The sequence below is a fragment of the Xiphophorus couchianus genome, chromosome 8 (genome assembly GCF_001444195.1).
Source record: "Xiphophorus couchianus chromosome 8, X_couchianus-1.0, whole genome shotgun sequence".
In the NCBI taxonomy this organism is placed as follows: domain Eukaryota; kingdom Metazoa; phylum Chordata; class Actinopteri; order Cyprinodontiformes; family Poeciliidae; genus Xiphophorus; species Xiphophorus couchianus.
In genome coordinates, this window is record NC_040235.1 from 6,022,675 (window position 1) to 6,039,549 (window position 16,875).

A 16,875-nucleotide genomic window follows, 5' to 3' on the forward strand; every position below is an offset into this window, starting at 1 on the left:
TGAAGAGGTGGAGGAGCTGTATAACACAAATGATTTCTGGACTTTTTGCTTAAAATTAAGGTGATTTAATCCCAGATAACATGTTTAACCCACCTCATCCTTCTCAGTCTATCGCACAGGATTTAGAAAAGGAACAAAATAAAGTGTTAAAATGAAAAAATACAATTGAAGGTGAAGTGAAAGTGGCACTTTTATGAAAAATAAGGGAAAATGCTGCTAATCTAAAGAGGAAATCCTCACAGATGAGAATAAAACCAGACAACAAAACTCCACCATGTTGGATGTTTTAGTTTCAGTTTGGGGAAAATCAGAAATGATTTTGGATTTGAAGAATGAAGGATGTTAAAAACCACTTTCAACTGCAACAAACCTCGGCCTCCATTTCCTCCCCTTCCTCTTTAGCTTCTTCCTCTTCCTCACTTCCTTCAAACTAGGAGTTGCAGTAAAGAGGCAACACAAAGGTTTTGTCTCGTTGCTTCCATTCAGATAATTGTACAGTGGTTTTTTAAAGTTATTTTAAGGCATATGTGCAGTCATGTTTTACATGTTTGCATATGTAGTGGACTTGCCTGCCATGCTAGCGCGCTGTTCAGCTAGAAAAGCAGAGAAAAGGTAAAGAATGTCTTTCTCCAGCAACAGTTACAAAAAATGACCTTATATTGGGTCAAAACGTGGATATTATCAGAAAAACACAAAATATTACCTTGTATTTTTGGTCTAGTTTCTTGTTCAAATATATTAGGTCACTTAAAATGAGACAAAACTAATTTATAAGGAACTTTTCAGAAAGATATAGGAGCTTGGAGGGAGTTTTTCACAGTTTGAGACACATCAAGTCTTAAGCTTCTTTCTAAAAAGGAAAACATGCAGATTTTCTGCACATAATCTTTTGAATTTTATATTAAAATGTTCATTTAACAGAGTGATTCGTATTTTCCAAGGCAGCCTTAGTTTAGTTTCAAATGAATTGAACATGGTGCATTTCCCAACTCAGTGAGAATCGATAACGAATCAAATTGATTGATATGTCAAAAATAGAATCTGTCATTAATTTCTTACCAATTCCCATCTCTACTGATAAAGTAATTTATATTACACTACATCGTAAAAAGTTGGGAAATTATTTTTTTTTCGCACATTAATTAGTTTGTCAAGCCACTTGTTTATTTCTATGTTTATTGCCAATTTTGTCACAGTGACAAGACGACGTGAAATAAAAACTCTTTTTTCAAAAGGTCTGGATTTTCCATTGTTTTTTTTGTTTTGCCAGGAAATGAGCTTCTACAACAGCAGCTAGTGAGAAAAGGCTACTGGTACCAGCAGACTGCAAAGCAGCAACATTTCAGCATAAAGGCAGAAGCTAAAGAACTCTACAGCTCTGGGTCGACTCCTACAGACTAGCTACTAACGTCTAGTCAACTGATCCACCCACCACAGGTTTTGGTTCCTCATCCTCTGCAACAACCTGCTGCTCCAGGCAGATACAAACAGTCAATGTAGACGTGTTTTATAAAGAGAAATATCTGCCTTGAACAGACTGTGACTCAAACCTACCTCCTCTCCTGCTTCTTCCTCCTCCTCCTCTTCCTCTGTGATTTCGTCTTGCTTTAATTGTAAAGTAAATAAATGTGTTGATCTGCAAGCTAACCTACAATCCAACCATCAACCAGCCAGAGCTGAACCAAAACCTAAAAAATCAAACAAACTCCAGCAACTACAGCCCAGAACCAATCCAACGACTCCCTTCATCTACCAAACAATCCAAGCTAGCGCTAATGTACATACCCGCGCTTCCTCTGTTGCAGTCTGACACACAGAAGGAGCAAATTCGAATGCAGATTAACAACGTTTTTAATGTTTTTACCATGTTTTGTATTCCTAAGCCCTTCCTAAATGTTTCCCATTTGACTCACCTGTTTGCCCCCCATTGATTCAAACATTTTCTCCAGCTGGATTCTCAGCTGCTGCACGTTATTCATGAGGACACAGGGCTGCAGGAGAACATGAGGAGATTCATTACCAGCACTTATAGCTATTCATTTGAAATAAATATTAATTATCAGAATATGTTCTACTACAAAAACCTGAGCAACTTACAATCTTCTCCTTGTCAATATAAGAAGGAAAGCTCTTGGTCAGGATGGCACTGTACTGCAGCAGAACTTTGGCGATTGTCTGCAAGAAATGAGAAGTCAAAGAATCTGTCTAGAAATCTGTAATGTGCTAATAAACAAGTTAATTTTCTGTTTAGCGACTAAATGTCATGTTGCTACAGTTCTTTAGCCTTAAAATGTGTTGGGATAGTGTTTAGCATTATCCTCTGCTAAATATTATGTTAGTATAGCGCTTTAGCATTAGCTTCTACTGTGTTGGCATAGCATCCTGGCGTTAGCTGGCAATATATATCATTTTGGTATAGCATGTTGGTGCGGGGCTTTATTGTTAGCTTCTACTAAATACCATGTTGGTGCAGCACTTTAGCGTTAGCTTCTGGTAAGTACCGTGTTGAGGCAACACTTTAGCCTCAACTTCCACTGAATAACATGTTGGTGTAGCATTCAGCGTTAGCTTCCGCTAAATACCATGTAAGCAAAGCACTTTAGCATTAGCAGAACTAATATTCATGGTTAGCACGGCAGTTTATTTATTTAGCGGTGCCCACCACTGTTACTCAACACTTTGTAGCAGTTCGACCAAAGTGTATTTCACCAAATTAACAAGACAATCAGTGTAAATAAATCTTCTCAAAGCGTCTCAAAGAACAATAAACATTGTTGCTGGTAAAGTGGAGAATGACACTGAAACATTGGACTATAAGATGGTTTTAAACAGTAGCTGCTTCCAACCGATGGATGAAAAAGTCATTTTAAAATTGCAAGAAAACATGAATATCAAGAGCAACTGTATTCCTAAGAGAATATTAAAGAAGTAATAAATAAAGGTTTTGAGGGTTACCTTGGAGAAGCGGCGGCTGTAGTGAGCCATGACGCTGGGGTCGGGGCATTCCAGTTTCTTGATGATCTCGAAGCTCTGGTTGAGCTGGGTGAAGATGTCCACCACGGAGCAGGAGAACAGAGCGTGCTCAGACGTCTGCTGGAACTAAATCAGATTGGGTCTGAGCGTGGAAACAGCAGTTACTGGTAAAAACAGAGATATTACAGCTGAATGCTCCTACTCCGTCTTTCTTGTCTCTCTCCAGCGCTCCATTCATGAACTCCATCGACACATCCTCGTTTTCGCCCAACCACTGCAGAACGAACTGCACAAACCAACTAGAACAGGAAAACGACAGTTAGCACCAACCTCCCCACGTTTTATCTGCGTTCAAAACGTTTAAAATCTTACGACGGATATTCAGGAACGACATCCTTAAAGATCGGAAGCTCCTTGACGTATTCATTGTAGAGCCACTTGACTTTAAAGTGCAAGTTCATGTAGTCGGTGCTTTTACACAGTCTGTGCTTCTCATGCTCTGCAGGAAAAAGGGACAAAACAATATTTATAAACCAAACAAATCCTGCCTTTAATAACACAATTAAAGCTTCAGTAAGTTTCATAAAAAAGATATTTTTTAACATGTTTGTTAAAACTGTCACCATGAGACAGATAATCTGTGAGAAGATCGATGCACCAAAGATAACGAATCAGAGACAGGAGGAGGGGCTTAGCGCTGTCAATCATCCTCGTGTACAACTTTTGTACTATGGGAAAGCCGTTTATTCACCGTCATCAATGGCCATGCTAACTAGCCTTAGCATTCACAACAAGCTGTGCTAACTTAAGCCTTTTCTATAAAATATTACAAATACATTAAAAGACGGAAAAAAAGATAATAATTTGAATAATTTTTAGATAAGAAAAAAACATTTTTTTGCCTAAACATTCCTTTCATTTAAATAATTTGAAGTGAGTGAATATAAAAAATACCACATATTAAAAGAAAAAGTGTTTTTATCTATAATGTCTATATATTTTATAGTTTTGGCTTAATTACAGCTCTGAATATATATGTTGAATATGTTTTTAGTCTCTGTAGTTCGGATAATGATTAATCAATTACTGCATTAGTTGACAGTTATTTCAATAATCGATTAATTGTTTCATAATTTCCCATCCTTAATAGTTGTCAACTTGGGAAAAGTTATCCTGCACAATTTAACTCAATTTGAGTTTAATTTAAGAAAAAAGAATCATGTAAAGATCTAAAGGTATTTAACTGAGACCAACCTTCCAGAGCGTACTTCATGTCTTGAGCGAACAACGTCCACATGACTTCTGCTGAAACTTTTCCTACACTCAGTTCCTGTGGAAACCTGAAGAAGAAAACAGTTTCACTCAGAAATCAAAAACATTTTGGGGAAAAAACATGTTATAAACCAAGCAGTGAGAAGGATTAAGAGTAAATGTAAAACAGACGACTGACTGATTGAGCACAGGTGTGTAGGAGTTCCTGTCCTCCTCTATGATGGAGACGATCAGCATGATGAGTTTGGGCCAGAAGTCCAGGTTCTTGATGCTGGGGCCCTGCTCCTCTAGGGGGAGCTCCTCCTTGTTCTGGATTAGAGAAATTAAACCACAACTTTACCAGATAAAAACAGGCATGAATCTAACATAATCCCCATAATGCATCACTCACTGCGTCTGCAGGCTGGTACTGTCTGCTGTAGAGTTCGTGGCAGTTGTTGAAGATGTAGTCGTAGGTGGAGTTGAGGCAGGCTTTGACGCAGTCCCTCACCACCTGACTGGCTCTGGGCGGAGACTGTAACTCCTGGACCTGAACGCCAGGCAGAGAAAAACACACAACAAAATCAAGTTACAGAACTTCCTGGAACCGTCAGGAGGTTCATCAGCTTCACCAGCAGCGGATCCAAACCCGGTTCAGCTGACTAGAGATGAACCGATCCACTATCAATATCCAATACTGAAAGAAATCCTACATCGGGTGAAAAACTCATCACAATATAAACGTTTCACATCAGTCAACATGATTAATTATTTAGTTTTTTGTTTTAACTATCTGAAAAACTTTTATCCAGTTTTCTCTTGGCATTTTTTTTTTGCTACTTAAGTTCTGCAATGCTGCGGTTGACAGTTGGTAGTTACCGTAGCAACCAGTAACTGACAGCCCCTCCCCTTTTTCTGTTGCCATTGGTAACTGTGAGGCAGAAGCTGCTGGACAGATTTAATAATTCAATAAGTGCAGTGAACCTGGTGTGAAGTCGGCCATATTGGACCCGACGAACAGAAGAAACTAACATGTTAAAATACAAAATACCTAGAAAAAATAAATAAATAAAAAAACAGGCAAGTTAACTTAATGTGAAGAATAAAAATGAACTTGAGGGTGTTTGGTACCTTCATCCTGAAGAAGGTGATGCTGGTCAGAAGATCCACTGTTGATTTCAGATCTTGCAGCCGATCTTTGCTGCTGGCAGGAAAGTGGTTCTGCAGAAAAAACATAAATTTAGGGATACACTGAAGGGCTAAAGTTATTGAGATAATTATATTGTTGTTTTGAGGCAATTTTCAAATAATATAATGGAAATGGAATAATATTACAAGAACATCCTCTACAACATCAATAAATTTTTATTTCTAGCTAATTTTTCACATTATGCAACCAAGAGTTTAGTGTTTTGAATGTAAAGTCAGTTCTTTCACATGTAAACATATTTACCTTTCTGAGTGAAAATATTCCAACATGTGATTTTTAATCATCTTTGAGGCGTTTTATATACAAAACGTACCCGATAGGTGGAGAGATCAATACGTAAGGAGTTGTGCAGCTGGTCTAAAAGCTTGACAAAACGTTCCTTCTGTATTGTGAGGAAAGAGGAAATAAATGTAAAATTGTGCCCTACATTAATCATAGCAAACCACAGGGAGAAATGTTGAGCATAAAAAGAACACATGTTGTTTTTTGTGTTAAAGTTGTACAAACCCCAAAGTTGGAAGCAGCGAAACGGTCGGAGGCGGACACATTGGTGGAGGCGGTGGTGTGGGCATAGAAAGCGTTGATATTAGCCAGCAGGCTGCTCATCACTGCAGGAACCCCAGGACACATGTACTTAGTGGACAAGCAGGCAAAATGTCTGGAAACAGAGACACAGTCAAAGTCAGGTGAGCAAAAATGTTGGTTAGGATGTACGGTGGCCAAGAAGGGCCAACAAAGTGGAAAAGCAAAACGTCAACAAAAAACCACCATGGAAGTTTTGCTAAAACGAGTTACGGTAGAATGACTTCCACTTAAGAATAAATGCTAAAATTTAATTTATGATAAACTTGGAAGTTATTGTAAACTTTCATTTTAGAATAAGTTCTGTGCTAAAAGGGAATTTTGTCTTTCAACAAAAATTGGGTTTTAGCACAAAAGATAAGTTATAATAATCTTGCATACATAACTTCTACTGCTGCTTTTGATGTTATATTGTGGTTTTTTCATTTTGTTGACCCTTCTGGGCCTCAGTGAAAACTGAAGCAGCAGCGGCACGACTCATGATGAACGACACCCAATTTTTAACAAATAGTAAAGAGAAAAGATTAGACTTTGATTTAAAAGTCGTAGATTTGTCCTTTTTTATTCTTGAGTTTTAATTGGGGTTGGGGCACAAAAAAAAAATCAATCCAGGGTCTGCAAATGGCCCCGAGCCAGACTTTGACCATCCTTGGTCTGAAGAGCCACATGCAGCTGCAGGTTTTTAATCTGGACAGACAGGAAGTGGGAGACTCACGTCATGGCTTGGTAAATGGCCTCGATCCCGTAGCGCATTGCGAACTCGTCGACTATTTCCTGCGCCACGTCGTCAAAGTAAAGTTTCCACGAATCGTCACATCTGGCCTCGGGGATCCGGACCGCACCCTGACCCAGAACATCGGTGGAAAAGTGGAACAGGTTCTGCAGCGGACAGAAGGAAAGCAATTCAGAACCAGAGGATTAGAATGAATAAAGCAACAAAAACAAGGAAGATGAGGCATTTTTATTCATTTGAAATTGTGTGGTGACACTATGTGTCCAAACGTAATAGAAAGTTTATTGTAAGGAAAAAGTGTAATAAAAAAAGTTGCATATGCAGCAAGTGGTAACCACAAGGTGTGAGATACAGTAAATCGGTGTCCATTGATAAATTAAAGAGCCTCTGTGTTATTTTTGACCAATATATGTAACTTAAATCTCAACATTCTGTCCTTTTTTTCTCAAAATTTTGACTTTTTTCTTAAAATTCTGAATTATTTCTCAAAATTCACTTTTTTTTAGAATTCTGACATTTTTTAAAAATTGACTTTTGTTAAAAAAGTGACTTTTTTTTATAAATTCTGACATTAATATCAAAATTCTGACTTTTTTTTATAAATTCTGCTTTAATTTTTTCAAAAATCTGACTTTCACAATATTCCAACTTTCCCAAAATTGTACTTTTTCTCAAACTTCTGACTTTTTTCTCAGAATTCTGACTTTCTCAGTGGCCCAAATCCTTTTCCGTATTATGGAAATGCATCGTGATCGTTTCTCGCTGTACCTCATGCAGGCAGGTGTACTGGACGTGATATGGAGCCACTTTCTCTTCTCCTTTGATCTCCACGTTGATTTGGAGGCGAATGGCTCCCGACACGGCCGACTTGTCCGTTCGCTTCTCTGCAGTCAAACAGAAACACTTTCAGTCCTTGTTTATTCATAACTCAGCGCCTCGGCTACGCGTTACACAAGACCAGTTAACTGTAATTACAGGTTATTAACATGGCAGCTCCATTGCAGGGAGTCTTTGTTTCTGCAGCGCTAATAAAAGTCCTCCAGCTGATAGTGAGCAGGACAATGGCAGCTCAGCCTGCTGTTTGCCCTGACAGGATCGTTATTAGGGGCAATTTTCACACGTCAGCAGAATGGTTGATTTCCAGCTATCTCATTATCTCATGTTGTGAGGGGAAAAATGGGAAATGGGAAGAAAGGAGAAAATGGTTTGGGAATGTTTTATGACTGATCTGTTATAATCAGAGGTCGGGACTGCTAGCCAAAAAGTTAAATCTAACGCTAAAGTTCTACACCAACAAAATATTTAGCAGAAGCTAATGCTACAACGCTACAACAACACAGTGTTGTTATTGCTAATCTGATTCTTGTATATTGTTTTTAACACTAAGAATTTTTTGTTTTTGTGTGAACCTTTGTTCTTGCTGTTCTGGCGGCCATATTTGCATTTTTCCACAGTAAACTTACCCAGATTGTACCAGACGTCCATTTCTCCGCTCAGAGTTCGAACTTCGATGATACTCTGACCCAGGAAATCATCGGACTCCCTCTTCAGACGCTGCTTCACTCTGGACTTGATGTCATCGTCTTCGTCCCAAACACGAACTTTGATGCGATCTGAAGAATTATGGCACTCGCTAAAGTAAAAGAAGAAAAAAATCATTAAGAAATACAAACTTACCATAAAAAGAGAGAAACTTTTCTGCTTGGCCAGTTATTTCCTGTTCTAACAGTGTCTTGGTAATTAATCCACTCGTTTTCCTTCAAGTGCGCCATATTTACAAGATACATTAAAATAAAAGAAACTTTTAAAGGAAAATGAACATGTTTTCCAGCAACATAATTTTTACTGCCAAAGACATTGTTAAAACAAAAAAGCCAATTTTTTACGTTTTTGTGTTTGGATTTCCAAACCAAGCAGATTCTTTACTTACAAGTGGAACTTTTCCTCCCAGACTGGGTTGAGGTTGCCATAGATGGTTTTGGTTCTCTTCTTGGTCTTCCCCACCTGAACGGTCACATACGGGTCACTGGAACCGGTCTTGTCTTTCGCCTGAAGTCCCTGCGCACAAACCACTGAAACAAAGACAAACATAATCGTACACAGAGATTAAGCTATGCAGACTGACGAGGTAACCTTTAAATAAACGTATTGATCAGACCTGTGATGGTGATCTTGGCCGACCACTTTGACGTCCCGTCCAACACGCTCTGCTTGATGGTCTTCATTTGCTGAGCGTGAATGGCTTTGGTGATGATGAACACCTCCCTGATCAGCTCAAAGATCTCTGGTTTGTTCCTCTCTCTGATCTTCATCCTGTCTTTCATGGCCATGATGATATTCTGGGTGCGGTCTTCTGCTCCATGTTTGGAGCTTTTCTCAGCCGCACCTACAAATTCACCAAAAAATTAAAACGGTGGAAGCATCAATTGACAGAAAGTAGTGCACCAAGTACAATTGGAGAGCTAATCTGCTAATCCGCTAATAGTGGAGAAAAATTTACATTTAGAAAACATATAACGCATTTAGATTTCCCTTTATCTATTTTTGGAAAAATTCAGAAGTGATGATTTACTTGGTGTTTTGTAAACTTGGTTTTGTAAAAAGAAAAAAGCTCACCAACGTTGAGTATTAGCGGTGAAGTTGTCAAGTTACATGCTAAATGTTAAATGTATGTGTGATAAATTAATAGAAAAAAGGATGCAGTGCTTTGCTACATAATATCAGCACTACAACAACTAGATAAAAAGGTCAGGAAAAACTTTAAAGAAAAGATAGCGAGAGAAGTAGCTCAGTTATGCTAAGCTGACTATGATAACTTTAACATGTAGATGTGCTGTGGAATTAAGTATGTTTCGGTTCAGTCAAAAGTAAAAAAATGGCGACCTACACATCAACTCTGACAGACCGTCAGCGGAGCAAGTGCTTAATTAGCTAATCAACCACAGCTGTGTTAGCTTAGCTAATAGCAGCGGTAGCTAATCTACCACAGCGATTACTTATTAGTAATCACAAAATAAACACCAAGCCTAAAAATATACATCTGTAAAGGACTGAATGTTCTGTTCTTTGTGTGGGAAATGTTTGAGTGTTTTTTGGTGTTGAATTCTGATACATAAAGTGGTGTTGTTGTCCATTGCTATGGCAACGAGTCTGCGTGTAGTGTAGCCGACACAGAGAGGAAGAAAAAAGAAAAATACAAGTGGTTTTGAGTTGTTCTTAAATGGTTTTTCTGTGTTAGTTTTCCCTTTGCTGTGGCGCATAGTCCTAATGAATCATACCTACATTTGCAGGTTTTAATTCGTTAGCAGCACAGCTGTGGACGGCTTGTAAAAGAATCGTCTTTTTGCCCTGCAGCGTTGTGCAAATGTGCAAAATTTCCAGATGTAAACAATAACATGAAACTTGTCTATACTCACGTTGTAAACAATCTGCATTAAGCAGCTCTTGGCACTTTTCATGGCACTTGACACCACACTCGGAGCAACGCATGCCTTGGCGGGCGATTCCCCACAGCAGCCCCTCACACTCATAGCAGTAAGTGGGAGTGGTGGCGGTCCACACCTCAAAGTTATGCGGCGTCGTGCAGGAAATGGGGTAGATGAGCGCCTGCAGGGTCTTCTTGTAAACATGGTTTTTCTACAAATAGACGGAGATCATTTGTTTATGTAAGGTGGAGAGATATAGATGAATAAACAGACAAACACATTTTTTACTCATTCTTCAAAGCTAAATCAGACCAATATTTCTTTTTCCATCAAGTCACACCAGAAAGCAAGTATGACTCCAATTAACTCAAATGACCAATGAGAAGCTTGTCTATGGAAACCCAAAAGACGGTTATCCCAGATACAGACCAAATGTATGTAAGCTTTTGAATTTGAGGAAAGTTACAGAAAACATCTCTAAAAATGTTCTCACCATTTGAATTTAGCAAATTGAAATAATTTTTTTAATTCTAAGCTAAAACAAGAAAAGTTTGGCCTGGTTCAACTTCAGACTGTGAGGAAGGAAATGTGTTTGTGTATGTAAATATCCGGTTTCAACTGTAAAAATTTAAATGATTATTCTTTCTAAAAACTCGTACGCTGAAATGAAACAAAGGCAGATAAAAATAAAAAACAGCAAAGTAGTTTTACTTACCAGCTCCTCGTCTTTGAATGAGGACCGTGCCGCCATGGCGGAGGTGATCCCTGCCTTCCTGGCTTGGACAAGCGACTGAACAGGGAACATTTGCATACGTTTGCATCCAGTAAGCAAATTGATGTGCCACACACAAAAAAAGAAAAACCCAATAAAGGTTCATTTTATTGCTGTAGCAGTTTGGAGTGATGGTGGTTAAAGGAGAGGTCAGTGGGGTTAGCACAGTTTGCTTTTTTTCTGTCAACTCCTTACAGGAGGAAAAAAAAACCATGTGAGTGTTGTTAGTTTTAAGCAATTGTAGATTAACAGAAAATCTAGACCAGAAGTCCGAATCAGAATAACAGCACTTACTTACCAAGTATTTTTGGTTTAGTTTTTAGTGCAAATATCACACACTTGAAATAAGACAAAACTAACTTACAAGTAACTCTAGGGCATAATAAAGGTGCTTGCTTTAAGTCAATAACTCCTTAAAATGAGTTTCATTGTCAAATTATTTCACTTAAAACAAAATATTTTTGCCATTTTACAAGTGAAATGATAATAACCAGACTAAAATCGTATTGCCTCAGAATTATTTTGTGTAAAAAAAAATGTAATGAACATTTTTTGTATAGTCCAGGTTTAGGTTGCTAGGAGACCGGTGGAATTCCGCTAGGGTTGCTAGGTTACGGGCAGATTATTTCACTTGTAACAAAATATTTTTCCCAAGTTGTAAGTGAAATAATCTGCTAGTACTAGAACTTTTTCATCAATATTAAGGAATTATTTACTTAAAACAAGCTCCTATATCTTGCTGAAAAGTTACTTATATGTTAGTTTTGTCTTATTTTAAGTAAACTAAGATATTTTTACTACAAACTAGCCCAAAATACTTGGTCATATTTTGTGATTTTGCAACGTGAACTGTGTTAGTGCCCTAGAGTTTCTAACTAGCAGAAGTGAGGAAAGCCACAGGGTGAGGGAATGATTGGTGAACAATATTTAATTGATAATACGAAGCAGGAAGAAAAGTCACCCAGGACCAACAGGGTGCATGCATGTTTCTATTCAGATTAAACCGGTGCACCATGCTGCTAATGTTTTGTTACGCTCTACTTGATAATTTTATCTATTTTTACCTCAGCAGGAAAAGGGGAGGGGCATCTCTGTCTATAACTTACCATAGCCTGACCAGGAAGAGAGAATGCATTCAAGAGAGTTGTGGGGAATAGTTTCAGGTTTAGGAGAGGAGGGAGAGAAAAATTAGCATTCGTTTTTCACTACACACATTTGTTTAAGTTATCACCCTTGTAATAAACTTACATGTTGAAGATCATATAGTACATAGAAGTCATAAAAGTATGTTTTTGATCCTATGGAGATGTTTATTTCTGGTTTCAAAGTTGTGCCCTTTTGACATCTGTTCTCAGTTGGAGATGCTACTTTGTTTACATTTTTATAAGGAAATGTTCACTTTTTCCTCTACCAATGTGGACAGAGAAGGACTTCATCCTGGAGAGACCATCATGTTTACATTTTTACATGCAAATGTGAACTTTTTCCTCTCACATTTTTTTAAGCTAAAAAGGGTTTACTTTCACAGAAGCTCTTTGTTTTTGTTAAAGAGTTTTTAATAACTGAGGTCAGTGGTTCCCAAAGATTTTCTGCCCCCCCTATGGATTAGAATAAAATGCCCCACAAAAAGAAAAAAAAAACTCAACTGGGCACACATCGTTCAACCAGACATAAACCTGTACACATATTTTATTTTCAAACTCCACTGAAGTTTATTTCACACTTCAGGTTGCAACACACTGCAAACCATCTTTACAGTGAAACACTTTATAACTGTTTTTTTTTTTTTTCAATCATACCACCCCCCTGCCCCCTGCAATGGCACTGCGCCCCCTCTAGGGGGCGCCCCACACTTTGGGAACCACTGACTTACGTAGATATTTGTAAATACACTGTAATATGTTTTAGAATCTCAACATTCTAATACAGTTCATTGTGATTTTGTAAATTGCATTGTAGTGTAAATATAGCATGGGTTAACTTCTAGAATAGTTTAATAACTATATTTTAGTTTTTAAATACCATGCTAAAAGTAATATGCTAGGCAAATTTACATGTATAATATTACAATAATTAAACTATTACAATAGCAAAAATGTATATTTCAGTTTTAGCAATGAATAAAAATATACTTAAAAACACTAAAATATGGACTAGAAGTATATTTTTAGCACATTATTTGAGTATACTGAAGTATACTCAGAAAATGAGCTTCAAATATGCTACTTTTTGTTCTGGTCCACCAAATGTCTGTATAAAACTTTGAACATCACACCATTTTCCTACCCCGTTACATGTCATGAGATACTTTTAGTTATTTTTTGTAAGAATTTACAATAAAACACTGAAATTAAAGTTTGAGACATGTAAATGCACACAAAGCAAAATAAAACCACAGCAGTAACATCTGTCGGTTTCACAATAAAAAACGTGAAGCCAAGACAAACAAGCAAACGACATAACAAATAAAAGTGAAAGAATTAACGGTACTGACCACGTCGCTGACCAGGGGGATGGGCTTCTTCTTACGCAAGTCTGGCATGCTGTCGATTCCATACAGACCAGATCCACCACTGCCAACATAATGAGGGCAGGAAGTCATGAAACACAGAAAACGTTCACTATACCTGCACTGGTACCATAAACTCCTTCCCTCCTAGACAAAGAATTCAAGTTAAGATCAGTAAACATGTAATAAGAAGGTAAAACCTACCTTGGTTTAGCCCAGGCCTGTCTGGTGTTGGGCTCCACATCTCTGACCTGTGGGAATATTTTAAAGATTTTAGGATAAAGACATTTTGAGAGGAAAGGAGAATTCTAATTGAGCTTAACCTCTCTGATGTCACGTAAAAAACTCATTAAGTTATTAAACTCAATAGCTGTACATATGGTACCCTGGTGATGATGAAAAGAAGAAAAAGAACAAAAATATACTTTATTTTCCCACAGTGGGGACAGACAAATGGTAGCATGCAAATTCACACAAACGTCAAAATATTAAAAAAATTAAGATTTCTAATAGTATAGAGGAGTATTTATCAGTCGTTGACATCGGCCCAGTTTTACTTATCAGATCGATACCAATATTTTAATGCAGATATTTCCTAACAGGTAGTATTTGTCTTGCGAACAAAACAAATCAAAACATAAAACACACACAACCCACATTGTTTTTATTTTCTCCAGAAAGATAACGAGTAAAAACAAAACAACAACACCACAAAGAACGCATCAGCAAAGAAACACGAGTGAATAATTTAAAAAAAGGCTGATATTTTATGTGTAACCTGATTTTCTTCTCTTCCAAACTCTGAAAAAAGAAAAAACAGATTATGGAGAATATAAATTACATGAAGTAGTTTAAATTATCTTTTTAAAAATTCAGGTGCATCAGAGTCTGCATTCACTTGTTGGTCAATTGCGATTTTTTGCTGAAATGCAATGTTTTATCCCCACATTCAGATCATCCAAAAATTAAATCTTCAAGATCTTTACATTAGATTAATTAATCAATAAAACCAATTTATACCTAACTTCTGGGTTTGTTATTAAAGTTAGAGAAGAAAAACCTGAATGCTTTTTTAAAGATACCTGGGATGAATTCGTCTTGGGATTGGGATCCCTGAGATCCCTGAGATCCCTGAGACCCGTAGGAACCCTGAGTGGATCTGGAGAGTCGACGATGTGTCTGTCTTTTTTCTCTCAATATGCGCTGAAAATTAGCAATTCGCTCTTTATGGCTGGAATCAGTTGGTTTCACTTTGTCTCCCTCAGCAGGGGGGCCGTTTTCGCTGATTGGCTCCAGAAGACTTTTCGGCCGTACAGCAGGACTGTGGTTTGGGGTTACGGCAACGCTGGACAACTCTCCACTGCTCTCCACGGTTTCTTGTGCCAACTCTAATGAGTTATACTTAGTTGGAGTGGGAAACTCTTGTGGAGAGACTGGTGCATTGTCATATGTTTGACTAGTCCCACCGTCCTGCATTGCAGAGGTAAATTGGTGAACATCCTTCTCATTGGGTTCACTGGCTTGTCCAATTGATGATGGAGACAAGTGAGAGTCAGTAACTCCCTCATGGTCGGGCATTTCAAACTTCCTCATTGCCCCTTTCAAAGCAGACCTAAAAGTGACCACAGCCTCGCTGAAGAGCGTTTCATCAACCTTGTCAATGGGAGTTTTGGGTGTGGTCTCTGAATCTATCTCAGAAGATGTTTGTGATGATGATTCCAGTACTTCTTTGGAAAGGCTCTGATCTGTCCATTCCCTGTCCAGACTCTCAGCGGACCCGAGATCAAGAGTATCCCCAGATGATGGATATTCATCGCAGGGCGAATGTTGTGCCGGGTAACCGTCATCACAATCCGTCAACAGCACGGTGGAGCAGCTCAAGCTCCTCGATGGCTCGCTGTCGAGGTCGTTCGCACAAGCGTCCATTGTGTGGTAACCAGAACTTCGGGAAAATGGGCAGTTTGCAGCGCAGTCACAGTCCAAGGTTTCCTCCTCAGCTTCATTGTTTGGTGTCCTCCATGCAACCTTACTGGAAGAACTTGAGGAAGAGTTGTACTGTTGTCCAAACAACAGAGAAAGGTGTTCAGAACTGCTGTTTGGGGAAGATCCCACTGCAACACATTGTGGTTCCTTCTTCCAACCGTCTTGGCCACAAGAGGAGATGTCTTCTTCACTCCAATTCCAGATATTGCTTTCTGTGTCACCAGAAGGAAAACCTGCTTCTTGGTAGTTTGAGCTGTGAGACGATGACAGAGAGCTGGTGCTTTGGTAGTTCTGTCCACAATAACGCTCCAGGTGGCAGAGTTCAGGATTTGAACTCTGCTCCAAGTTGCCAAAGCTAAATGGACGGACAACACCATCGGTTTTGTTGTCTTCTTGCCAATGTTTAGTTTCTCTAGAGCCTGAATCATCTCCATACACAGTGTTATCCAACAGTGGACTGGGATCTCTCTCGTGGAGACACATGACGGCGTTCTGTCTGCCCAGACTTCCTCGTCTGATACGTGCCGTTTGAGGAACCGGACTCGGCTGAGGTGTGGCTGAAGCGCCGCAGTACAGCTCCCCAATTTCACTGAGCACTGCGTCGACACAACAGGATACTTCATCCACTGAGCCACGCACAGATGTTAAATACTGCCTCAGATCAGATATTTCCTCCTGGATCTTATTGATGCCTTTCAACTCTTTAAGGATGTGCTCCACTATGTTACCAGAACCTTGCCCTGCTTCCTCAACTGACATCTTCTCCTGTGCATCATGTTTGGTATCATCCCCAGCTGCACTGCCGTCCTGGCATCGAGTTGCTGTCTTTTCCCCAACTGAGGCTATGCTAGCTTTTTTGCTGGTAGAGTTGATCGCTGAAATGTCACAAGGGGGATTATCTTCCAGGACCAGCGGCTTTCTGTGCAAGCTTTCCCCCAAGTCTGGGCTCTTTGAGCTCTTCGTCTGCAGCTCTTGCCTTTTTGGTGAGACTTGAAGTGGATTTTCATCTTGTCCACCAATCCGTCCTTTGGGAAACATTCCTGGGAGATGGAGCCTGTTGTCAACTGGTCCAGCGCATGGGAAAACAGCTAGCTCTGCGACTGAGAGTACCTACAGTAAGTCTTTTTTGTTTATGTGAGAAGGGAAAAAGAAACATAATTTCTGTAGTTTTTAGGTAATCTTGAACACACAACCAATAAACTACTGCTTCTCCTGCTTTTCATGTTTTAGTTCAAGAACTAGAAAAACTTTATTACATTAACAGCAATTACAGCTAATCTAATTAGTAATTTTTAAAGAACAAAAAACAGATTAACAGTTGAAACCAGATATTTGCACACTTTATAAAAAGACTGTTTTCCATCACTTTCTAATATTAAATCCAATTAAATCTTCTAAAAATTAGCTACAGTTAGACTGTAGCTAATTGTTTTTCTT

General features: G+C 38.6%; 2 protein-coding genes across 2 annotated transcripts in view; both read right to left on the reverse strand.

The window, feature by feature from the left end:
• Positions 1-16,875, reverse strand: part of LOC114149750 (protein NLRC5-like) — a 1,536,511-nt gene that overhangs the window by 544,406 nt on the left and 975,230 nt on the right. The gene's annotated exons all lie outside the window — the stretch shown is intronic.
• LOC114149354 (protein unc-13 homolog B-like) overlaps positions 1-16,875 on the reverse strand; it is a 61,931-nt gene that overhangs the window by 6,588 nt on the left and 38,468 nt on the right. Inside the window, exons 11-32 of the mRNA XM_028025154.1 lie at positions 14,538-16,548; positions 14,234-14,256; positions 13,660-13,706; positions 13,441-13,519; positions 10,890-10,964; positions 10,166-10,385; positions 8,908-9,135; positions 8,680-8,821; positions 8,213-8,382; positions 7,518-7,633; positions 6,732-6,895; positions 5,942-6,092; positions 5,748-5,816; positions 5,356-5,445; positions 4,637-4,774; positions 4,424-4,554; positions 4,228-4,313; positions 3,346-3,472; positions 3,176-3,272; positions 2,956-3,099; positions 2,098-2,175; positions 1,914-1,991 (exon numbers count right to left, since the gene is read on the reverse strand). Of these exons, the coding sequence (XP_027880955.1) occupies positions 1,914-1,991; positions 2,098-2,175; positions 2,956-3,099; positions 3,176-3,272; positions 3,346-3,472; positions 4,228-4,313; positions 4,424-4,554; positions 4,637-4,774; positions 5,356-5,445; positions 5,748-5,816; positions 5,942-6,092; positions 6,732-6,895; positions 7,518-7,633; positions 8,213-8,382; positions 8,680-8,821; positions 8,908-9,135; positions 10,166-10,385; positions 10,890-10,964; positions 13,441-13,519; positions 13,660-13,706; positions 14,234-14,256; positions 14,538-16,548 (4,464 nt within the window). The remainder of the gene's footprint in view (positions 1-1,913; positions 1,992-2,097; positions 2,176-2,955; positions 3,100-3,175; positions 3,273-3,345; positions 3,473-4,227; positions 4,314-4,423; positions 4,555-4,636; positions 4,775-5,355; positions 5,446-5,747; positions 5,817-5,941; positions 6,093-6,731; positions 6,896-7,517; positions 7,634-8,212; positions 8,383-8,679; positions 8,822-8,907; positions 9,136-10,165; positions 10,386-10,889; positions 10,965-13,440; positions 13,520-13,659; positions 13,707-14,233; positions 14,257-14,537; positions 16,549-16,875) is intronic.